The following is a 26586-nucleotide window of genomic DNA, read 5'->3' on the forward strand; positions in this document are numbered from 1 at the left end:
TGGTTAACAGGTACCTGAAAAGATGTTCAGCATCGCTAAACATCAGGGAAATGCAAATTGAAACCACAAAGTGGTATCATCTCACACCTGTCAGAATGGCTACCATCAAAAACAACAGGAATAACGAACATTGTTGAGGATGTGGAGAAAAGGAAAACTTTATATACTACTGGAGCAAAAGCAAGTTGGTACAGCTACTGTGGAAAACAGTATGGAGGGTGCTCGAAAAACTAAAAATAGAACTGCCACGTATTCCAGCAATTCCACTCCTGGGTAGACACCTGAAACAGAAAATGCTAATTTGAAAAGATCAACTCGCCCCAATGTTCATGGCAGCATTATTTACCATGGCCAATATTTGTAAGCAACCTAAGTGTCCATCAATAGATGGATAAAGAAGTGGTATACATAAAAAAGAACGCTACTCAGTCATTAGAAAAATAAGTGCCATTTACAGCAGCATAAATGGCCTTAAAGGAGTTCCCACAGTGGTGCAGTGGAAATGAACCCGACAAGTATCCACGAGGATGCAGGTTCCATCCCTGGGCTCGCTCAGTGGGTCAAGGGACTGGCGTTGCTGTGGCTGTGGTGTAGGCTGGCAGTTGCAGCTCCGATTTGACCCCCAGCCTGGGAACCTCCATATGCCTCAGGTGCACGTCTACACAACAAGTTGTTGTTACCAACTGCTAGAAACCATTAGCTACTAATTTTCAGCAATATTTTATAACTTCAGAGCACCTTATACTTTTCAAGGTACTAACATGAACATATACATTAAACAGATTCAGAAATTACACACACATGCATTCTGTAACACCCAAATAAAGTGTTAGTGAAATTTAAAAAGTGGCCTACATTTAATCTTGCACCTCAGATCTTCTATTGATATCACAGATAGTCAGTTATGTAACCTCACTAGACTCTAATGCCCTATGTTTGTAAGCAGGAAGACAATTAGGAGAATATTTAGGTGATACGACCACTCATTTTAAAACGTATGAAGATAATATAAAAACTGTATGTATAAAGTCGCTTGTCAATTAACCCTTTACTGTATACAAAGGCTATCGCAATGTGGTTTGTATGCTCCAGGCAAATAAATAACAATTGCTGAAATGATCCACAAACGAGAGAAAGAAAACTACTGAGTACCTGCTACAGGTGAAACGCCGTTCTAAGAGCTTTCACATATTTTCACATTAATTCTTATCAGTGCCAGCAAAATAGGTACAATTAGACCCACTTTTATAAATGACAGAGGCCCAGATATGAGGTCTTAAGCCTGTGCTTAGATTTTCGTTATCCCATGTGACAGCTTTCATGAATTCTCTGATATTTCTCCAACTTCTATAATCCCTTATTTGCAGTGCTGCCTTCTAAAAATAACAACGCATGGACATGAACTCACAAAAGCAAAAAGCTGAAGCGAAATAAATCAAAGTTCTTATTCTGAAGTCCTTAGGAACCCATTCAAGGTACTTCACCAACTGACTCAACCTATCTTTCCAGCTCCGACTCCCACCATGCTCCCTGCCTATTCATGTTATAGGCACCATGTTTTTTTATATTCCCCTGCCTTTGCGCATAACAGTCCTTAGCCTATAACAGCCTCCATTCTCCATCACCTTCTAATTTCTCAACCAGAAATATATTCATCTTTTTTGATTTCTCCTGGACCTTTGTCATGTTACAATTTTACTCTCCCTTAAAGAATAGTTAGTTGCACACATATTCTGGCCCATCAACTATCACCTTCTTATTCCAAGTAGTACAGTTTATTTGCATGAGTCATCCACCTGACTATTAATGTGAATAATTAGTAGTGTGTCTTCAGATAATTTACTTAACCTCCATGAACCTCAATGTCTTCATCTATAAAAGGAGGTATTTTTTTCATTCATATGTATAAAATTATGGAGTTTGCCTCATCTAAGGGTGAACAATTTGTATGCTACTGTTGGGTGAAATTAGTGACCAAAGATATTCACTGTTTGACATTACCTAGCTCACGTATCATCCAACTCTCATTTTAGCATCTCTGAATTTTTTGAAGGAAAGACATGTAAGTATAAAAACATTTTTTTAAAAAAAAAGATTTTATAACTTTTCTAGTTTTATAAGGGCAAATATGTACACAATAGCATAATGGACTCCCGCAGAGCACGAAGCAGCTCTGAAATGTTACCACATATACAGTGAAATGAGGGTTATAAATCAAAGCAGGACTCTTGGAAAGAGACAAGATTACCCGCTGGACTTTCCCATCCCTCCAGTACCATTTGGGGACTCCGCCTGCTTTATGAACATGCTGCCCATCATGCAGCTCAATTAAGGCTGTTGCAGGACATTCACAATCCAGCACCTGCATCTCCTTCTCTCTTTGCATCAGACAACTTTACAGCTTTGACCCTTTAGCTCCTGGGATCTACCTCAGGGTTGTGACAGGGGCTTTATGGGAGAAGGAAACTAGAGACCACACTGGGCTGGGAGACAGCGGCCTTAGTACCGCATGCACCAAGAAGCAGACTTATCAGTGGTAACACACAGAGTGCTTATTTGGAAAATGCAGAAATATTTAGTGTGTTCTTTAGGGAGTTTCCACTTCAAAATGAAGACGAGAGGGCGAAGAACTATAAAGGCACATTTAACGGCAATCAAAACTGGGAGTAAACACTCAAGTACAAAATAGCCATTACGCAGTAAGAAGACTCTTTGCTGACATCAGGGTCCTTACCAATCCTATATCACGCACACAGAGCAAGTGAAAATGAAGTCTCCCTACAATGCTTCTTGAAGAATAAATTGCAGTAGATTCTCCTTCTCAAAAATTATGAGTCACTTATCCAATAGAAAACAATTATTAGAAGTGAAAAGTTTACTCCGTTACTGCAAAAAAGAGCCAACACCTTGCACAGATCTTCTCATAGACTGGGAAGAGCAGATGGTTAAAGCAGTAAAAATTCCAGTGGAAACGATGACTAATTATTATTCAATTTATGAGGCCTGTCTTAAAGATAAGATTTGAGTTAAATAACAGCAACTCAGCACTTTGCAGGGACAAATTTAATCTTGTGACCTACGGTGTGTTAAGGAGGATGGCAAATTACTTAAGAATAGACGGGATGTCCTTTAGAGGAATACATTTATCAATAGAAAGCAGATTTTTGGTTTTCAGGGCAGTGCCTACTTCCTCAAATGCAAAGTCTCACAGCAACAGAACTATGTGGCTGGATGCTTTAGTATTTTTCTATTCATCCCAACGTATAACTTCAATTTCAAATTTAAACTAATGATGAGCAGGCATGTAATTTTCTAAGCCATTATCCGATTCCATGTCCAGCTATTTATTTCCATTACCAAATAACAATGACTCACAGTGAATGACAGCAGAAATTGTCTAACTGCTCTCACTTCAAAATGCCTTGTTAGCTGAGGCAATCTCTCATTCACAAAAGACTGTGCTTCTGAATGTGATTACATAAATATTTATGCATTTTCTATATGCTGTGTGACATATTTGAGCCAAGAGACAGTTGCAGTCCAAGGTAGCTGTGAGTGGCAGGACACAGAGACTTGGGGTCCTCGGAAGTAAGAATGGAGAAAAACTGAAATGAAAAGGGAAGCTAAAACGCTGCCCATCAGAAGTGAGGATCTATTATGTATTCCTTTGTACCACCCTCAGCCAGGGGAAAACAAAGGCCGTTCCAAACTGAAAGGAAGGATTTCTCAAAGCACAGAAAACTAGTGTGCCAGGCACTATTCTCAAGAGTCTTTCAGGTAATAGCTCAGTTGCTTCTTCCGACAAACATGCGAATCTGACTGTCACTTCCCCCTTACAACTATACAGAAACTGAGGCACTGGCAACTTGCTCAAGGTCACTGAATGAGAGAAAGAATTGAAACTGAGACTGAAACGAGAAGTCTGACTCCAGACAGACTTCCAATAAGGCATGCCATACAAAGGCAGGATTTCCTAGCTTCTACAGAAAAAAAACAAACAAAAACTCACTTAGACAACAGTCAATGCAAAGTTAAAGCCATCATGTAAAACCAAATATATCTATTATATTTAAACTGCTATCTAGAATCATTTTTTTGAAAGAATCTTAGTTCATTTTCAGAGTAATTCTGACTTACAAGGAAAGAGAGATGTGAATTTCTACTTGTCACCACATTCTGCTCTGGTCTTAAAAGTGTTTTTATCTCTTTTCTTTTGAAGTGAATTTTAATGAGCCCTTAATTGTCCAAGAACTTCATAAATATTCATTAAACATTAAGAGAAATTGTGTTTCCTTTCCCTAAAAGCTGAAAGAGAACACAGTTAAGATTCCAAAGTAGACTAGGCATGATGAAAGCCTAAGTGGAATTGTAAACATTTGGTATTATATTAGATGTTCATCCAAACGCTTCATATCATTAGAACACTTAAGAAAATTCATAATGTGCAGATACTTTTATTTCAGCCTTTACAAGAAGCCCTCCACAGTATCACCTCTGTTGGAGACGTTTTCATTTTTATCACTCATCCAATTCTAAATGATCCAAAATATTTCACTAACTCTTTATGATGTCTTCTGCACCACTGAACAGTAAAATGGTTATGATGTTGGGAGGAAATGATTTTGATCTAAATCAACAGGGCAGGCTCAGCTATTATGAAAGTGCCACAAACCTTTTTCATAGGAAAAAAAAAAAAAAGTTTTCACACTGGATTTGAGTCTTCAAAGAAGGCATTCACCCAAGTGTCGCATTTTACAGCTGTCAGGGACAATAATCACACACACTGACGTCTCCTGACGAAGCCACGGCCTCAGCTATTTCCCAGGTGCCAAAAGGTGGGAGAGGCTCACAAGATACCACGGCCATGCCTGTGTGCCCAAGGTCAGCCTCGGAGATGCAAGTGGCCCGGCAAGTCAAATACTAACTGAGAACAAATCTCTCCAAAACCCACCACATACAAGTCCCTGAGTCAGTCTGAAAAACGCTAACGGTGAGAAAGGGGGAAATATGGGGGCTATTTTGAGACGTATAGCAATGGTATTTTCCCCTTTGCTCTTAAAACTTTTGTTTCTTCAACCAACAGAGATCAACTTAAAAGCTTATCTTTTATAAAGAGATCGCCCAAAAGTCTGAACTGTGAAAGTAACTACCTTCCTTTTCATCATCACGCAACCAGAAAGAAAAAATACAACAGTCACATTTGAGGAAAATAAAACATAAATACTGACAAAATGAATATGCTTACTTGGTAGAGTCCCGAGTCCTAGAATTTTCAGTCTGAGTCAAAATCAGAATCTTAATTTATTTAAATGCTTTTTAAAATTTTCTAAATTAAAAATTAATTTTTGTTTTGTATTTGACGCTAAAATATCTCAATAATTCAAATACAGTTATTCAATTCTTAAAATCATTCCCCCAGGTGGCTTCATATTTTCCACTTCCTACAGTCTGGATGGAACTGGCGCAGATGGGGTGGGGAGGGAGACACATCTGTAATGACTATTTAATAAGCTATGCTTTGTAGCTAAATGATTATGTCTATAAAGATTCTCATTCTTTTTCAAATTAAAAAATAAAATCAAAACTTCATTTACCTACAATATCCAGTAAGCCCAGAATCATTTTATACCACCTGAATTCAGGAACACATGGCTCAAAAGAATGGGCTACAAGTATGATACAGGAATAGAGTCACAAAACTGAGGGGTGAAAAGAAAGCTGAGAACATTTCTTCTTGTGGTAGCTTACTAAATACAGTCTGCCCACCCCCAGCACTGCCCCGTTTTTAGGGCCGGACCTGCGGCGTATGGAGGTTCCCAGACTAGGGGATGAATTAGAGCCACAGCTGCTCAGGGCAGTGCCGGATCCTTGATCCACTGAGCAAGGCCAGGGACCACTCCATGGATACTGCTCGGGTTCATAACCCACTGAGCCACAAGGAGAACTCCTGGTACAGTCATTTTTTTCTTTAACAGACTAAGCTTTTATTGGTTCATCACTTTATGATTATGCTACCACTTTCCAGATGAATGTGCACTGTGGTATAAATAAATGAAAAAAGGAATGAAAATGAAAAAGTAAGTATATAGATTTTCTGAATGTCTGTTTACTAATTCAAAGTTCAGAATAAGAAATTCAATTTTAGTCCCATGTACTTAACTTCAATACACATGAAAAATGTCTTGCTGAAGAATGTAAACAATAAATGCCTGTATTTTTTCTTGATTTTATAGTACTTTATTTGGGTCTTATTGAGCATTACCTGACACCTGTTCTCTACTTCTTTAGAGGCTCAAAATGTTTTACCCTCTGCTGAATCTATAGCACTTTGCCTAAAATGCTCATTAGATGAATGAATTTGAATGGATTTTAAAATAGGTTATTGTGAATGACTTAACTATGTGTCAACTTGACTAAGTCAGGGGTACCCAAATATTTAGTCAAATATTATTCTGGCATCTCTATGAGGGTGTCTGGGATGAATTTAACATTTATGCTGATAGACTGTGTAAAGCAGACTGCCCGTTCTAATGCCAATGGACCTCATCTAACCAGCCGAAGGCCTGAATAGGATAAAACAGCTGACTCTCCACCAAATAGGAGAGAACTCCTCCTGCATGATGCCTTCAAGCTGTAACATCACATTTTTTTTTTCTCTTGTCTTTAAACTGAACTATCAGCTCTTCCTGGGTCTCAAACCTGCTGAACTTTGGACTAGAACTACACCATCAGTCTTCCTGGGTCTCTAGCTTACTGAGCACAGGTCTCAGGACTTGTCAGCCTCCGTAATCATAGGAGTCAGTTCCTTATAAAAAAATATATATACATATATACATATACACACACATATATATACATATATACACACATATATATATGTATATATATATACATATATGATTCTGTTTCTTAGTTCAATTATTCTTAGTTTTCTAAGTTTCCTAAATTATCCAAGCTTCTTTTAAATAAAAACAAAAAGTTCTTTTAATCTAAACTACCTTGGGCCCCTGAATGGCAGTTCTTAGAATTTCTTCCATCTAATAAAAAGTTATAACTTCACTGTCAGCAATATAGTTTAGATCTCAGGTATGTATTCAGAAGCCATGCTTTATTGATGGCAGATGAAGCATTATAGCCCCTAATACCTCTATGCCCAATGCAAGCTAATAAGACTATGAGATCATTCACATCTTAGTGAAATGTAAGGTGTCAAATGAGATCAAACAGCAAGGATTTAATTCAAACAACAAGTCAAAGATTCTACCCAAAGCTAAGGTGCACTCAGCAACTCCAAGATAATCACACGTCAGACAGAATGATTTTGGTTTTGTTTCTAAAAATCTCCTTGGCAGTATCTTTCCCATCTCTAGCCTCTACTGGCCCAGAGATTTGTATATAGTAATTTCTTCCAACAGTGTCACCCCTTGAGAAATCAAAACTGTTAAATAAATGTCGAGGTTGAAGACCAATTCAAGATGCTTGACGTTCCTCTACTAAATAAGGTAATAAAAAATCACCAGATGTATGAAAGCTATTGGCAAAAATCTAAGCTTCAAAATACATGTAAAATCTGTTGATGGAGAACACAATCACTTAAAATGTATATTACTAAGCAGATACATATATACCAGAAATCTTACTTGAAACATTTAGACATCTTTCACTGCATGCATTCTGATGTTTTACTAAAGAATGTACTCATTTCTGGTGACTAAAGAAAAAAAAATGTACTTCAAGATGTTTTCAATAAAAGAAGATGGCTTAAAGTGAAATGTAGAGTTTGAGGCTAGCCAGGGCAAGCTAAAGGTACGTTTTTTGTACTCTAGAAGTCCTGAGACACTTCATCCTAAGATAAATGCCTTTTTCTTTCTTTCAAAATGTACCAATGTACCAATGAATCTGAGATTTTTCTTCTTTTCTCTTTTTCTAGGTTTTGTCTTTCAAACTTAAAAAAAAAAAAAAAAAGAATATAGGAAAGAAATAGGGGCAGAATTCCTGGGCTTCTCTAGGAACACAGAGTAACATAGGGTTTTTCCTTGTTTGAATTTTGTAAGGTCATTAGCCTACCTCAAGGCACAATTCCTTTCTAGGCACTAAAAACATAACCCCACCCACTCATCTCCCTAAATGAGACCCGAGAATCTTCCTAGATGTCTCCCTCTCCCATATTCATTATACCCAATCCATCAACAGCACCACCATTTTAATATTCTAAATTTTTTGGTAATGCTTCCTCAACTCTCTATTGATACTGTTAAAAGATGCTAAATGTGGCCCTCATCATTTCTTACCTGCTAGTCTGCAATAGGCTCTTAATATCTGCTCACTAGCCCTATCTTCTTCTAACCAGCTTACCCTAGAGCCACAATTACATTTTCAAAAATACATGTTCATTCACTTGCTTAGCTCAACAAATATTTGGGGGGCACCTACCAGGTACCAGGCTCAGGTCTAGATCTCAGGATGTAGCAGTGCAAAGAAATAAACACAATTCCTTGTCCTGACAAAGCTCCGTTATCAGAGAAAAGAGATGAGAAGCAAAATAAACATGAAAGCATATTAATTATAATACATACAATGGAGAGAAACAAAGCAGGGAAGGAAGACAGAAGATGCTGGGAGTGGTTGTTATTTAAGAGAGGATGGTCAGAATGTCCTCCCTGTGGAAGTCATTTCTGAGAAGGGAAATGTGGAGAGAGTGAGCTGAGAAGTGGAAGGGTTCAGACAGAAGAAAGAGCAGGCATAAGCCTCCAGGTGGAAGTGTACTGGGGTCCTTGAGGAGCAACGAGCACCAGCGTGTCCAGCAAAGAGGAACAGCTGGTCCCGTAGTAGGAGGCGAGGTCAGAGAAGGAAGAGGGGCAAGTCCTGAAGGGCCTTGTTGAAACTTACTACAGTGGCTGTGCCAAGCACAGACTATGAGGACAAAATAAAACCAGAGAGCAGCCGTTAGGAGATGACTGTGATAAGTCAGGTGAGCAATGATTGCGGTTTGAACATGGGTGGCAGTGGTGGAGGTGATTATAAGTGGTCAGGCTCAAGGTTTTGAAGGTAATGTCGTAACCTTAATTTCCAGAGAAAGTAGAGCCTACAACAGCTGCTTGCAAATAGGCAGATATTGGGAATGTCATGCCACAAGTCAAGAGTATATGATAGGGCTGTGAACAGGAAAGAAAAAAAAAGTGGCAATCTGAGCATGAGATATCTAGCTCACCCCCACTATAGGTATTATGACATGAGCCTTGGTATACTGATCCTGGGGAAAAAAGGAAAAGTAATTATGGATCAGCTCTACTCCACCCCCCCACTGGTCATGTCTGGCCCTTCCCTGCAATTTGTGCAGGAACACGATGGTTCCTGCCAGGGCTCCATGTGCTGCATCAAAGAGGCTGCAGGGCAGGAGGCCAAGAAGTAAGACAGTATCCAATTCCACCTTCAGGGAACTGTTTGCTGCACCTCTGACAGTGGTGAGGGGTTGTTTTAAGAGGATTCTGAGGTGCTGCACATGGGGGCCCAACAATGACGGTGTTGAAATAATTCTCTAACGGACTATATGTACTATGTGAGAGAGAAAGTAGAGTTAAGAATAAGTCCAAGGGTTTTGCCCAAATCAACTACAAGGATGGAAAGGCCATTAACCAAAAGGGAAGACAGTGGGAAACAAGATTATTTTATGTCTTCCAGGAACTACGCAACCCAGTGGAGCATGTGCTTCCCAACCTGGTGTGCACATGCCGTCGTCTTCTGCCCCCACCTTACCCCCCAAACTAGCTACTCCCTACTCCTCCCCTCCACCTCCGCAGTTATACTCAACGCAGCCCTCTGGCCACACCACACTCCCACCAACCTGGGATTTGGCTCAGGTTGGTCCCTCCATCCATTTTTTTGCCCAGATAGCTACTCATCAGCCTTTAATTGCCACCTCAGGTGATAGCGCCTTTTAAGTCATATACATACTACCTGCTCCCAAAGTATTCTATGTATTTGCCTGCCTCCCCTCCAGGATGTAACCAGCAAATATTTTCCTTGAACTCACAGGGTATTTACAACACTGGAAGATATGAGGTGTGTAGTTACAGTACGCTGAATTAGGAATAAATGAAAGGTTTCTCCAAGCCATTTGATGTTTATTTTAAAAATACAGTATCAGTGTTCCAAATCAATTTCTAATATGAACTATTTCAATGTTTTAATATGTCACCTTATCTGCTGAGATTTGGAGGCTTATGTCCAAAGTCACATGAGTATTTAATAGCAAGGCAACAATTAAAATTCAATTATTTTGATTCCCATCAGAAAAAAAACTGCTGCCTTTCCCTAAACAGTTAGTTAACTCTTGGATAAGATCTGAGTATAACAGGCTCTAGGATTTTACAGAACTAGGTCATTGAAGAGTAAAATGCTTACTGAATTTTCTTTTTTTCTTTCTTTTTAGGGCTGCACTTGCAGCATATGGTGGTTCCCAGGCTAAGGGGTGAATCGGAGCTACAGCTGCCAGCCTATACCACAGCCACAGCAACATGGGATCCAAACTGCATCTGTGACCTACGCCATGGCTCACGCCAACGCTGGATCCTTAACGCACTGAGTGAGGCCAAGGATCAAATCCATGTCCTCATGGATACTAGTTGGGTTTGCTTCCAATGAGCTACAATGAGAACTCCTGAATTTTTTTTTAATTGAAGTTGATTCACTACGTTTCAGGTGTACAGCAAAGAGAATTCAATTATACATACATATATGAACTATATTTAATATCTTGTAATAACCTATAATGGAAAAGAATCTAAAGATATATTTAGATTCTCTTCTGCTCTAGGTTATTACAAGATAGTGATGGTAGTTCCCTGTGCTATACAGTAAGTAGGTCCGTGTTATTTATCTATTTTATATACAGTCATCTGTACCTGTTAATCCCAAATTTATCCTTCTCCCCACTTTCCCTCCCACCCCTCTTACTGCATTTCAACAATAACATTCCACTTAACATAAAAAATAAGACCAACTGGACGTAAATTACAATCATCATAGTGAATCTGAAATCTCAAAAAGACTCTTAAGAGAGAAGTGGTTTAACCAGACTGTGTGCAGTCAGCACTTTATCAGACTTACAGGTAAAAGATCTTTTTCAGCGTGTCGTCTAGTATCTACAGGACTAAATGACATATTTAGTTAATGCCGTTCATGCAGGGCAAAGACCAGCAAACGTCTCCTGGTGCATTCTTGGCTTCTTTCCCTTTTAATTCCGATGGAAAACGTAAGCACATTAGTTTTAAATTCAATATCAGTTTCTGTCGGGTAAACTTTTTGGCTGACTAGATTTTCTGAACCTAGTCTTTTTCACTTGGAACAAATGTGTTATTCCAGAAGATGCCAACACGTCACGTGTTACTGATGCATAACAAGATTAAGAGGAAAAATGAAAACATTTAAAATGCAAAACATACTTGGGAAAAAATTACACAGTAAAGTGACCTGGGAAATGCCCTCAGTCATTTTCTAAAATTATTTAGAGAGTATCTTCAGGATTTAAGAATACAATTAAGTTCTTTTAAAAGTGCAAAATATTTTAAGCTTAGGGAACAAAATGGCATACAGGAGTTCCAGTCATGGCTCAGCAGTAATGAACCCGACTAGTATCCATGGGGACGTGGGTTTGATTCCTGGCCTTGCTCAGTGGTGTAAGGATCTGGTATTGCCTTGAGCTGTGTTTTAGCTTGCAGACGTAGCTTGGGTCCCGCATTGCTGTGGCTGTGATGTAGGCTGGCAGCTAGAGCTCTGATTTGATCCCTTAGCCTGGGAACTTCCATATGCTGCGGGTGCCGCCATAAAAAGACCAAAAAAAAAAAAAAAAAAGAAAGCATCATTCTATAATTTATAATGAGCAAAAATCATTTAAGTTTTGAAATTTCCAAAGTTCTACTAAGTCCTTAAACAACTCATATCTAACTATAACAAACTCTAAACTAATTTACTCTTCTAAAACGTATGGATTAAATCACATTGTTAGATGTGGCGGCATTTTTATATTTTCCTAACTTGAATCCCTTCACTAGAAAAACAAGGCAGAAGACTCCTCTATCTAACTACAATAGGAATCATTCCATAGCTGTGCTCACAAATCTTCCATAAGTTTCCACTGCCTGTGGGATAAAGTTCAAGCTTACTCACCAAGCAACACAATTGAGCCCAGAGTTCTCCAACTTGAGTCGCACATCAGTATCACCTGGAGAGTCTGTTAAAACACAGTTTTCTAGACTCATTCCCTGGAGTTTTTGATTCAGTAGATCTGGCTTGGGACATCAGAATTTATATTTCCAACAGGTTTCCATGTCATGCTGATGCAGAGACAACTTAAAAACCACTATCAAGTCACAATCTAGCCTTTGTGGGCCATTCAGCTCCCCACACAAATTTCTGGCTCTGCTCATTTTCTTATCCTTTGATTTTATGTCAACTATTCCAATCACTCTTATGTTTATAGGTGCTGGCTTCAGCTGAAAGAACTCTTGCTTAACCTGTACTCACCAGGGCAACAGTATTGCAAATGGATTTGAATGCTGTCACAACCACAATCCAGCTTATCCTGAATCAGCTTTGGCGTCACTTATTATTAATACTGTGATGCATAAAACCTCAAGGCCCTGAGGTCGTTTTCCGGTCCTCATGATGGCCGTGGCCCTGAGTAAGAGAAGCATGAAACAATATTCTGGGGAAAAATGTTTTTGTTATGACTATGAGCTTCTCCTATCTGAGAAGTGCTTGTCAGGGCGGGCAGTCTCCCAACTACTCCACAGGAAAGGCATTTCTGCTACAGGAACAAGCAGAAAAGCAATGGGTGCCTCTGATTCAGGAATGAGCCTTCCCAGCTTATGCGCATGCTCTCTGTCCCTAAAATAATCTTTTAATCTGTGTGAGGAGAGTTCATGATAAAGATTCAGAAGTAAATGAACAGATTCCCTTAAAGCCCAGATGCAGAATCATACAGGGCAGCTGTCCTAAGAGGGTATCTTTCCCCCTTAACTTCAGAGTTGCAGGTGGGCTATCCGCTAAGTTTTTTCGCAAAGGAAAAATGATCTGATTTTAACTAGAACTAATGGTGACTCTTTATTATAAGAAACTTTTCTCATAAACCAACTAGTAAAATTACAAATACATCTGCCTCCCTGAAATGCTGTTTTCAGAAGCAAAATAGTATTATAATTGCTATCAGAATGGTCAACACAGTATTTGAGCCCTAATTCAGTATTTCATTTGTAAAGAATATTCTCTGGAACCAAAATCTTCAATTGTTAGAGGTTAGAGGAAAATGTACAACATTTTCTAGCTGAGAAGGGGTGTGTGGGGAGGTATGTACTCAGTTTTGCTGCTGGTTATCTCTTTTACCACATAAAATCCTCTACTACAAATTATACCCCGAAAAGGAGAACATTGGCTTCTCAAAACTCACTTTCATAACATCTTAAGGGATTTTTTTTTATCATTACAGAATAAAATACTATAGAATAAAGCCAAATGAGGACTAACCCGTTCTCCTCCCATATTCCCCACTATCCTAAATTCGCTACTAATCACTCCTATGAATGTTTTAGGAGCTTAACAGAAACGTAATTCACCTGCCATAAAATTTAGCCTCTGAACATGTCCAATTCAATCCTTTCTAGTATATGTGTGCAGTTTTGAAGTTATATCACAATGTAGTTTTAGAACATTTTCAAAATCCCCAACCAAGCCCCATAATCCTTAGAAATCACTCCCCATTCTTGCCTTCAGCCCCATCATCCCAGGTAAGTTGAGGGTCACTTTTCTGCTTTCCTTCTGTTCAGTTTTACCTTCTAGATATTTAAGTGAAATTTATAAGGAGTTCCCGTCCTGGCGCACCGTAAATGAATCCGACTAGGAACCATCAGGTTGCGGGTTCCATCCCTGGCCTCCCTCAGTGGGTTGGGGATCCGGCATTACCGTGAGCTGTGGTGTAGGTCACAGACACGGCTCGGATCTGGCATTGCTGTGGCTGTGGTGTAGGCCGGTGGCTGCAGCTCCGATTGGACCCCTGGCCTGGGAACCTTCATGTGTGGCGGGTGCAGCCCTGAAAAAAAAAAAAGACAAAAGACAAAAAATAAAATAAATGAAATTTACAAAATGTCAGCTTTGACTTCCTAGTACAATGTTTTCAAAGTTTATTCATGTTATAACATGTATTTGCACTCCATTCCTTTCTATTTTCAAAGAACACCCTATCATATAGCTACAAGACATTTTATTTATCTATTCATCAGCTGATAGACATATGAGTTGTCTTCATTTGTTGGCTGTTACGAATAATGTTGCTTTGAACATGGGGGTACAAGTCTTTTGGGGCCATTAGGTTCTCATTTCTCGTGGGTAGACACCCAGGAATGAAATTTCTGGGGCATGTGGTAACTGGATATTTAACACTGCGAGGAATTGTCAGACTATTTTCCAAAGTGGCTATACCATTTTCTATTCCCAGAAGGAGGGTACGAGGGTTCTTATCTTCCTACAGCCTTACCAACACTAGTTATTATCTTTTTGATTATAGCCATTCTAGTGAGTGAATCAGTATCTCATTGCGGTTTTTGACTTGAAGTTCACTGATAGCTAATGATGTTAAATACCTTCTCACTTGATCACCAGTCATTTGTATATATTCTTTGGAGAAATGCCTGTCCAAATTATTGACCTTTTTAAAATGGGGTTATCTTTTTACTATTGATTTTTAAGAATTCTTCATATAATCTGGATGCAAGTCCATCATCAGATATATGACTTGCAAATGTATTCTCTCATTCTGCAGTCTCTTTTTTCACTTCCTTGATGATGTATTTTTAATGAAATCCATTTTATTATTTATTATTTTATTGTTGCTTGTGCTATGGCATCATATCTAAGAAACTATTGTTTAAACTTATGACTATTCCTATATAATTGCATCTAGATCTAAAAATCGTATATTACTCTTCAGTATGGTTGAAACAACTTAGGTTCCAACTAACAGTGGTTAAGGGGGTCCCAATTCTCCTTATCTTTGCCAAGACCTGATAATCTCAGGCTTATTTTGTCTGTCTCTTGACTATAACTTGGTAGCTCATGTTATTTTAACTTGTATTTCTTTCCTTAGCTTCTTTCCCTCTATTTCTATCTTCTAAGGGACTGTTCATATCTTCTGACACTTTTTTTTCGGTATTTTCTCATTTTTTAAGATGTTCTTTATATACAATTGACATTAAATATTTCTCAGTTACATGCTTTGCCACATGCTTTCCAAGTATGTGGGCTGTCCTATGGCTTGTTTGGTATTTGCTTTGCTAACTACCATTACTTTCACTGTTAAGGAATTCTAATGTAATTTATGTTCTGTGACTTTTGCATTTTTTTTCAACTTTATAACATATAAATTCTACTCTAAGAGATGTTGTATTGCAGAGCTACTAATGAAATGGATACTAGAACCAAGCTGTCTTGATTTGAATCCAGATTCTACCATGTGTTACTTTATAATCTAAAACACATTATTTAATTTCTCTGACCCTGTTTCTTCAGTTGTAGAATTGGAGGAATAAAGCATCCATCTCATGCTATGTGGAATTTAAATGAGTTAGTGAAGTGCTGACAATACATGAAATATCATGATTCCATTATTTTCTTCTAAATGTTTTTCAATTTTTGAATTTTACCTTTAGCTATCTTTTTTAAAATGATTTTTTTATTTTTTCCATTACAGTTGGTTTACAGTGTTCTATCCATTTCCTACTGTACAGTAAAGTGACCCAATCACACATACATATATACACTCTTTTCTCATATTATCCTCCATCATGCTCCATGATAAGTACTAGATACTGGAGATAATTATGTACATAGCATGAGGAGAAGTTTTTGTATAGTCCACCTTTCCCCACTGATCCATAATGTCCCCTTTGACACATTATTTCCTTATATAATATGACTCTCTATTATGGTCCATAAGGCTATGTCTACCCTAGACCATAACCACACTATTTTAATTATTATAGCTATTAAACTGTAAAACCATAGTAAGTTTCATATCTAGAAGAGCAAGTATCCCTAACTTTCCCTGTGCTCAACAACTACAAATGCAGGCATTTACAAGTGAAAGGATAACAATGCCAACATTTTTATATTTGGATTTGTGAATTATCAAAGCACAAATAAGTCAGTTATTTTCTATTAGATGGTTAGTATTTAATGTAACTACAAGAATGTCACTTTCTTTTTTAACCCCTAGACCACTTGGATTATTTTCTGAGTAATAAAGTAATGACTCTGAAAGGCACAGGATTAATAAATAATTTAGACTAAGAAGTAAAACATTATAGAACCTTTTCTGAGGGGTGAATAATTTTGCTCGTGTATCTTGTAGTACAAATGGGTGATACGACATTCTCAGTAGATCTTAAAAACTCCTTAAATAACAATTACAAGAAGCAAAACAAAGCCCCAGAACAAAAGACCAAGTATTCCCATTTAGTTTGCAAAATCACAGCGTGAGTTCTCACTTACTAAAGAAATAGTCAATGGGGAAACTAGAAAAATTAGGAAAAACACTATAGAAATGTTACCTGTTTGTTAATTATTCTAAAACATTCTACAGTGACTGCTCAAAACCATGAAACCCAATGTGTAAATCTCAAGGATCCCTGTACAAGTGATAGCCTACAATGGGAAGGAACAATGACCTTGTAATTTGAGCATTATGAAACAAATCTGCAAAGGGCTTAGAACTTACTCTTAAGGTGTAAAGCTGCCTATCACATTTCTCGTTTGCAGTCATAGCCACACAGGGTATTTTACAAGTAATCTCTTTAGATTAACATTTGCAGGAAATCTTAGGAAGAGGAAAAAGGGTAGGATCCTCCATTCTTCAAGATAGAGTGTAATTTTTTTTTCCCCTAGAAAATATATGTGTTCCTAATTTTGCCTTCTCCTCACCTCAGCTGGTAGGGTACTGTGGCTCAGAACAAAACTGCAAATAAACTTAATTCCTGTGAACTAAATTAGAACTGCCTTTATGTGGTTGAACATATGGTACTTTTTTATAAACTAGAACATATTAGAGTAAATGGGAAAAATCAAAGCAGAAGTTACCAGTTCTGAGCTTTATTCATACACTGGAATATTTATTTGTGGTGGTGGTAGTGGTATTAAGTTTTTTTGTAATCTGTTTCTCATACAAAATATTCCTGGGGCAAAGACTTTGATTTTCTAAACATTCAGCCTCAATAGCCATCCTAAAGTCAAATTTACATGTCAGTCCTAAAAGAACAAGAACAAAATCTGGACTCCCAAGTTCTGGTTGTGCCACTAAAAATAATAGTGTGACTTAGATAAGTCACCTAAAAATTGTGTGCCTCTGTTTCTTCACTTGTGAAAATAAGGAAACACAAGTAGATCATGAAAACTGGCATGGTCTTTCTCAAATAGGAGTGTAGGTGTCTGCAACATTTATTTCTACCAGGCTTTGGTTGTGTAGATGTTTGTTTATACAGTGGCACTTTATTTTCTGTTCAAGAAAACCGTCAGCTCCATCATCCCACACACAAACTACTTCCGTTCCTACTTGAAAGGAAATTCCTTTTCAAGGTTCACAGTACATTAGAGACAGCTGCATTGCTGAGCTTCCTCCAAAAACTTTTAAAAAGCTGCAGATGTAGCCCATGCATGACATGGATCATGAAATGAGACAATCCCAAGCACTTAGACTGCCCCTTCTCTTACCCTCTTCTTATGTTGTATTTTCTGGGGTGTTGCCTGCTTACATTAAGTGGGGGTGGGGTGTGTGTGTGTGTATGTGTGTTTATTTTAAATCAAGTTCCCAAGAGAATGCAGGAACCTTCTTAAGTGAGGATCGTGAGTGCTAATTTTCAAAGCAAGATAAGGGAAAAATACATTTTCATTTAATGACATTTCAACAACAGACAGTCACCACCCTATTAACTTCCACAGAGGCAATGGGAACCCTCACTTCAAACCACACATTCCCTGGGTATGTGTCCATACTGCCCTGGAACTCTTAAGTGTTTGTCTGGAAAACTCAATTCTGGACTCAGAACCAGTAAAACAAGAATACCAAACTAGGTAAGAATTCTGGCATAGAACTTTTCCAGCAGAAGCAGAGAAGAGAGTTACGACTTGGTTTATTTCAGGATAGTCACCAAAACAGGCTATACAGCTACAGGGACAAAAGACTTTTACTGGGAATAACATTTTGAATGTAACTGGAGGTGAGCCCAGGGCTCAGGAGCATCCAAACACGTATGGTGCTTTCTGAAGCTAGTTCACAGGGCCAAACTCTGAGAAGACTTCCAAGAGCCTACCAATTGTCCAGTGACAATTTGGAGACAAAAGTACTTAATTAATGTACCTGAGAAAGTGATGGGGACTTTGAGATTCACATGTTTTGTTTCACTCTCCCAGAAATCTTTCACTTCAGATTTGAATTGTTTCAAGTCAATGAAGACTTAAGATACCTTCTTCGGCACTTGAGGCAACATTTTAATAGGAGGACAACTGTTTTGTTAAACAACAGGTCATACTAATGTAATATTTTATGCAAGAACATCTAAACTAGACATGTGGGCAAGTTACTTTTGAAACAAATTCTGACAACTCCTTTTAAATACACATTAATAAAATAGGTTCTTCTCTTGATCAGAAAAGGGGGTTAGAGGTTCTGTCTGCAGGTAAAGAATGAACTGAAATTTATTAACTCGAATCTAGTGTGTACCAAATTCCTTGGGGTAGCTTAATCAACTGCAGCCTTCTGGGCTCAGCTCCCAAATATTTGCTTTAGTAGATTTGGGATGGGGTAGAGGGAGCCACATCTTTAAAATAACCTACAGTGACTCTGACGTAGGAAGGACGCTAAACCACGCTGCAAGGACAACCACAGACTCCTTGATTCTCAGGTGCATCAGTGCTGACTGCGCATTGCTCGTCGACAGATTCCTATTCAATAGCGGCTGCAGCAAGCCCTCACTCAGCCAGTGCTCGCAGCAACATCTGTATAAAGCCCTCAAGTTCCTCCCGTCAAACTAGAAAGAGGCGGAAAATCACCTGATCCTGAATTCAGGTCTCTTCTGCCACACCGCACCAAGCTGCCACAAAGAAAACACATTGGCCAACTGCTATATTATTGTTGGCAAGCACCGAAATTTGCTCAAAACCCTTACAAATGAAACCCAGCTGCTTAAGCTCAATACCAGATGTCTTCTACAATGCGTGGCTTTGATAAATTAAATTGAGCATAAGAAAGAGATGAAATATTTGAAAATCTAATTTGCAAGATGTTTGTCATTAAGTCTGTTTAACAAAAAAAGAAAATTATATTTTTTACTATAAGCAGTTAAGCAGGGTAGATGAATAATATTCATAATAGCTATTAAAATGCATGTTATGAATAAACTGTTTAATGTCTATTTGTAAAATCCAGTCCAAACACAACCTCCAAACATGCCCACTGAAAGAATGTCTTAGGTCTGTGAAATCATGTGATTTAGCACGAGGGTCCTTTTCCTTTAAATCTATTCCCCAATTTGAACACGTTTTCACCCAGGGCATAGGAAATTAAGTAGGAAATATTTAGTGATATTCTCTGATTTCAATAAACTGCAATAACCCTATGAAAACATACATATAAGAACCACATGTGTGTGGCTATGCATGAGATGTTTAAGAAAGTATGGAAGTAAAAGGCAATTTGTTTAGTAACCTCAATTAAGTGGCATCGACCCTTCTTGTGTTACTGCGTAAAGATGGAACTCTTTTTGTTGTTGTTTTCCAGGTCACTGCTCAGTTCTCAATAACTCAGCTGATTTCCGAGCCTAAGTTACACTCACAGCCACTCAAATACTCGTCCACTGAGTCGCTGCACATTCCCTCACTTATATAAGCGAAGAGTTAATGGGCAAATACAGCATATTACTCTTACGACAGGAACCTTTTTCCTGTTTCAAAATAGAACACATAAAAAGACTCTGTAATGGAATTTGAAAACAACAAGCAATTGAGCATATTAACTCGAAGCAAGACAAACATTCAGTTGAGGTCTAACCCCATAAAAAAGGGCATAATCACTAAGCGTACACACAATTACAACTGGCAGGTTATTGTTTCTTCAGATTTAAAAAATATTGTCTTAGTTTTCTTTTAGAGAGAAAGCACAGTAAAGCTAACCACTTTAAGAAAGACATAGTTTGATCATGAATATTTCTATAAACATAATAACAGGAACGATTTCATGCAAAATTGACAAGACAAACCTGGCCGCCGGTTTCTAAAGCTGTGTGCTATTGGCCTTGGCACAGTGTGCAGGTAAAGGGAAACAGAAATAGCCATAAAAATGTTTAAGAGGCCTTATTATATTAAATAATCTCATACTCAGCTGATACCTTATCAGTGCTGTTCCCACATCACAGAAAGGCCACAATGGATGCAAACCTAATGTAAGTCACTATTTTCTCACCTGTAAAACTATTTAAATTGCGAAGAGACCAAGACAAATACGGGGACATTATGTATCTACGTTATGACCACAAGGTTACTGTCAGACAGTAAAACCTATGTGCCAGAGCCAGTCTTCTGCATGTACTCATGAAGCTTTTAAAAAGTGAATTCGATATGTGCATTCCTTCTCTGGACTTCAGAAGGGATCAAAAGCATAGTTTCAGACACTTAAGTTCCCAGAATCTGATCAAATGAAAGATGTATACTGCCGGCCACAAATGTGTGGCCTTTTTGGGGATCACAAGGCAAAATTTATGAGATGATCTCTGTGAGACATAAGGTTTGCAACTACTGTGTTTTAATAAAAGAGTGAAAGTTATATGTAACCATCTGACAAAACTAGGGCCTAAGAGAGCTCACTACTTATTTCATCTGCTATTTTTGCCACTACCTTGATATCTTGAAAAAACAAAAACAAAAACAAAAACACCCTTCATGTACTATTAAAATACTTCTGCAGAAACTACAGAAATACATTACCGTAAATTTTGGTAGAAACATTTCCTGGGTACCCAAGTACATGCAAAATGCTTTTTAAACTTTTTCGACACAGATAGCTAATAAGTCCCTTAGTAACCAAGAGGAATTCATTATAAACAAAGGAATACTAGAAGTATTTACATTGCTGCTATAAATGACAGTAGCAGTGACATGAGATGTTTTGGGTTGTCAATTGCCATCCTAATCTAAAAACCTCTTCCAGAAAAAAAAATGCCACTGCCCACAGAGTCTATCATTGTCTGATGGCCATCAGACAATGGCTACACATCCCACCTGGTGCTACACATCCCACCTGGAATTACACTGGGATTATAATTGATTACCATTAGGGTCAGCAGTCCAACACACTCTCTCATTAAAAAATTAAAAAGAAACACAGTGAAACATTTGTAAGCTAAGCAGAAAAAGTCTTGAAACATCAGGACATACAGAAGTTATCCTGGGTCACATGCAAAATAATGAGTATGTCCAAGGAGGAGGTCTCCTCTCTATGCAAAGCATCGTATTATGCACAGAGGATGCAGCAGTAAATAAAACAGATGTGTTTTCTTCCTCTAAGATGCTGAGCTTCCATTATGAGAGTGACATATATAATGACAGGCCATGATATGTACTGTTCATGACAAATAAAACTTTTTTAATTTATTTATTTTTTGGCTTTTTGCTATTTCTTGGGCCGCTCCCGCGGCATATGGAGGTTCCCAGGCTAGGGGTCCAATCAGAGCTGTAGCCACCAGCCTACACCAGAGCCACAGCAACGCGTGATCCGAGCCGCGTCTGCAACCTGCACCACAGCTCACGGCAACGCCGGATCGTTAACCCACTGAGCAAGGGCAGGGACCGAACCCTTAACCTCATGGTTCCTAGTCGGATTCGTTAACCACTGCGCCACAACAGGAACTCCAGAAATAAAACTTTTAATGAGGGATTATATCAAGAGAATCTCATATAATTTGGATGGTTAAGGAAAACAGTGACATTTAAGCAAATGGACAAGCAGAGTAGAAAAGCAAAGAACTTTCCAGGTTGTGGAAACAGTATACAGTGAAACGCCTGAGGAGAGAAGAGGTTTGGATCATTCTGGACAGGAAAGGTGTTTGTGGCTGATGACCACTGAGCCGTGAGATGAGCTGCAAAGGAGTCAGGGGTTCACGCGTGGCAAGCCTGGCATGCTGTGGAATGGTCTGGGTTTTGCAATGAAAGGAGTGTCTGCTAAAGACTTTTAAACACAAGGACGGTAAAAGACACCCAGAGGGAAGAGGAGAGGGATGTCCAGGAAGCCCTCATGGACACAGATCAGTGGAAGTTCATGTCCCTGTGGCCTCTGCATCCCACAAGGCCTCTGGTTCCTTTAGCTTTCTTTATGTCTCCATGCAGCTTCTTCCTCTACTTAAGTTTCTATATTTTTGCCCAAAATAGCAATACTAATAATGTGATTTGTATATGAATAGTTAACTAATTATGGAAGGAATGTGACCGAGATTATATCAAGCAAGAAATCAGTTAATCCAAAAGCCATAGCTTCTCCAGTGTTGGAAGAAAAGCGGGAGGGCCTAGAAATAAGAACGAAGCTCTTCCCAGCCCACAGTCCCCAAATCTCATGTCCTATTTTAATATGAAACATTTCCTCACGCACACAATTCTACAGATGGAGAAAAAGTATAACAATCAAGACCAAAAGGGTCTACCTAAAATATAGTCTAAGAAGGCTTGATAGACAGCTGATTTTAATTGTCAGTATTTTGTCTTAGAGATTTTTCTAAGGTCCTGTATGAATTCTAAAAATAGATACACTTTTAAAAAGTTGGGGGGAAATATACGCACAAGTTTGTTCTCGGCAGTTCTAAGTCAATACAAGTTCAGCAAATGGTATTTAAGATTCAAATGGCTCGCATAGACAAAAAAAAAAAAAAACCAAAAAACAAAAATCAAAACTCAAAAAACCCCCAATATTGGAATCATTCTGGTCTTTCCAATACTATTATTCTTCCAGAAGTCTTCAGGTATTGGTAATTGAAAGATGAAAATTACCTGCACACGGATACTGAGAAACACAGATGACTTACGTGGTTGCCGCCACCACATCCTTAAAGAAGGCAACTTAAAATAAAAGGAAAAACCAAATCATTTTGAGTTTGCACTCAACAGTGGTCTGAACCTCTGCTCTCCAATCTACTCTGAAGAATTCAAGTTGAGAACTATCACTTAGCCACTTTCCTCCCAGGTAAATTACCAAAGAGATCGAATATCTTGCATCTGTGGTGCTCACCACAACATGCAGTTACTGCCGATTAAGATCCCGAGATTAATTGTTGGAAGTGCCACATAATAGCTGTAGGAGCAAACATTTTAAACACAGAACCACATTTATGCATTTAACAGCTGTGTCGGTCTAACAGTTCAGATTTTCACTCTATTTTGCCATATGGTAATGAGGATCGTTTTTCACTTAAAAAATACTACCAAAAATTGATGCCCTCTAGCGATTCTACCCTTTTAATTTTGAAACTACACATTCACAGCCATGTTGGTTATCTTCCTGCTACTGTAATTCCTATCAGCCTTCATTCTACTTAAAACGTTTAGTAACAGAGATATTTAAAACCATTTTAAATTAGTGTCCACCAGATCAAACACAAAACGGACAACAGGAAACCTGTGGAATACGACCTGGCAGTGAAGAAGCAGGAAGTAAAACCTGGGTTATGGAAAACTGTAGGGGCCGTGGAGACGGGGATCTGTTTTGTTCGCTGGGTTTGGGGGTTTTCCTGCATTCCAAAAAGGGCGAAATCTACTTCCTAGCTTGCCTCTTAGTCCCCTGTAACTTAAATTACTGATAAAGAATTACTCCTAAACCAAAGAAGTTGGTGCCCAATTTGTATTGTCATCTGATTGCTGTAATAATCTATTAGCATGATTTTACAAAGGGGGTGCACGCGTGGAAATTTTCACATACACATTTACCAAGAAGGGAAATAAAAATCTCGCCTTTTTTAAAATGCCATTAACGTGAGGCCCGCCCATCCATGTCAAGAGGGACACCAATGTGTTAGAACAACAAACAGAAAGAGTCCTTTAGTTTTTAGGTCTGTCAATCTATCACCTTTATAACCTCACTAAATTCCTTCAGCAGAACTTAGGAAGAATGGTAGTGACCAAAATGCTGCCTTAAAACGTACAGTTCACACACTGCACCGAACTCACTATGATTGCCTGTAATTCTCTGTGTTTTGAGAATAAAGGGGCAAGGTACTACAAATAGCTCAATCTTTAAAGCAACACATTTTAAGAAGAAATCAACACTGTAGATTTTCACCCTTACAGGTCATATTCTCACTTTTAGAAGAAGGCAGTTAAACATTTCATGACCCCAAGCCTTTAAAAAATGCATTTCTGAAACAATCACAATGTGCCAGGATAAAAAACACACAAGTTCAAAACCTACCAAGATGTACCCTTGCTTCCTTTTTTTTTCTAAACCTGTTTCTCAAGTAAAACATTTAAGATTGAAGCAGTGATAAGATTTAGGCTGATGAATCACCCCACCCACAAGCCACCTCAGCTACTCTGTTCTGAGTGTGAAAAGTTCTCCTTTCCACTTACTGTAATTTTGCAGAGCTTTGTACCATTTGAGGTAGAATTATAGTAATAATTATATAATTATAATATCATACATATTCCTTCTGTATAGAACTTTCAGGTTTTCATAAATGCAAACAACTAAATATTTTCATTAGCCTGAAGCCCACACTCCCTAATGTCTCAAGGTGTCATTTTGTAACACATGTACTGTAAGTAAGTATTTAAGGTCTCAGAACATTAATCTTGGCTTTGTCCTTCACAGAAGAAGTCGTGACTACTTCAGTTGTCTGTGCTTCATATTTAACTATCTCTGTGATCATCATTTCATCAAAGTACATGCAGAATTACTGATCATAAAGTACCGCAAGTTGTCAATGAATATTTAATAGTCACAGTTGCTTAGTCTGGTTGAACTCATAGTCCCTGTCTACAGCACATTGTGTTTTCATCAGGCAAAGAAACAAAAAGTGAGCCTCATTTTTTTATAGGAAGAGATACTCAGAAAATGTTAAAATTTCATTGATGATAAAGCTGGGAACATGCACTGGGATTCAGTATGTTGACTGCACTAAGATGAGCTATGGGACTCTTTCAAAATCTTGTTTCAATTTACATTTCCAGATTGGTTTTCTCCTATTTTGCATAGATTAACATAATTACTAATGATATTAATAATAGCAAAACCTCAGAAAATACCATACTCCAGTTACTCTTCTAAGTGCTTTACGTCTATACATTTAGTAATTTTATCAATTCCACGGTTAATTATTATTATTATAATGCCCATTTCACACTTGAGCAAATCAAGGCATCAATAAGATACCTCATTTGAGTTTACATATCTAGTACACGGTAGAGCTGAGATTCAAACTCTGGCACTCCGGGTCCAGCGTTCATACTCTTAACCAACATGTTATGAAATAAAGTAGCAGAGACACACACACTCATATGATGGGCTCTGGACAGGGGGTTAAAAAGGTTGTTTCCTAGAGGAAAAGTAGGAAATGTCTCTGAGCTTCAACCTTCTCACTGGAAAAGTAAGACAACTACACAATATTATTTTAAAGTGTATACTAACACTAAGGTGTATTCTAATGCTACCATGTATGATTCAAAGATTTAGTCTGTAGCATATAGCCTCTTTACTTTCGCTTGACATAATTCAATAATTAATTCAGGTATTCATATGTTTCAAAGGAAAATGCTAAAAGACAATGAAAAATTACCATCAGGCAATCAAGAAATAGTAGTAGTATGAGTAGAGAAATCGCATATATTATACTTTGAGTTTCCTGGAACATTCTTAGAAAAGTTTCCCTGAGGTCTTCCTATCTTTTCTAAAAGGTGCCAAATAATATCAATTTTTGGAAAATAAACTAGCAAACCAGGTAAATGAAGTACACACTGTTCCTTCATATCAATACACAAAAAGGCCTTTGAGTTAACACTTATCTATGCCAGAAATTAAAAGCATTTTTTCCATGGAGCAAAGCTACAAAACAGAGTATTTAAAGAGTGTCATGGAATACTCTGAGATTATGAAGACCGTGATCTTACAAGTGCCAACTGAAACACATGCCACTTGGTAATACATCTTCTCAAATAAATGGTGTGGCGAAAATGGTTCTATAAAATGCATTCCCAGGTATTTGAGGTTGAACTGTAAATGAATTATGATCACACACACACACTGCCACCTGGATTAATTTTATAAAACTGCTATTTCCTCACTTCCAACCTCATGACTCCCTTGTTGCAAATCACAATCCCAGATGGTTGTTTCATGTTCATTATCTGTCTTCTAACCTGAAACGAGTTCACCTACTTTTCCAAGTAGTCCTTTAAAATAATTTTTAAAAATTGCTATCCTTTAAGTCAATTCTATATAAGAATAATTCTTCTAAACAAAATGATCACTAAGCAAGCCCCTGTTCTTCAATATGGATAAACATCTGACAT

General features: G+C 38.0%; 1 protein-coding gene across 21 annotated transcripts in view; it reads right to left on the bottom strand.

Moving 5' to 3' along the window:
• Nucleotides 1-26586, bottom strand: part of BMPR1B (bone morphogenetic protein receptor type 1B) — a 499194-nt gene that overhangs the window by 86923 nt on the left and 385685 nt on the right. Inside the window, exon 1 of one of the 21 annotated variants that reach the window (XM_021100427.1) lies at nt 12169-13956. Coding sequence is in view for 1 of the 2 variants with exons in the window: in XM_021100417.1 (XP_020956076.1) it covers nt 12169-12214 (46 nt within the window). In the remaining variant the exon portion in view is untranslated. 21 annotated transcript variants of the gene reach the window in all.

This window comes from Sus scrofa, chromosome 8 (genome assembly GCF_000003025.6).
Source record: "Sus scrofa isolate TJ Tabasco breed Duroc chromosome 8, Sscrofa11.1, whole genome shotgun sequence".
Taxonomy (NCBI): domain Eukaryota; kingdom Metazoa; phylum Chordata; class Mammalia; order Artiodactyla; family Suidae; genus Sus; species Sus scrofa.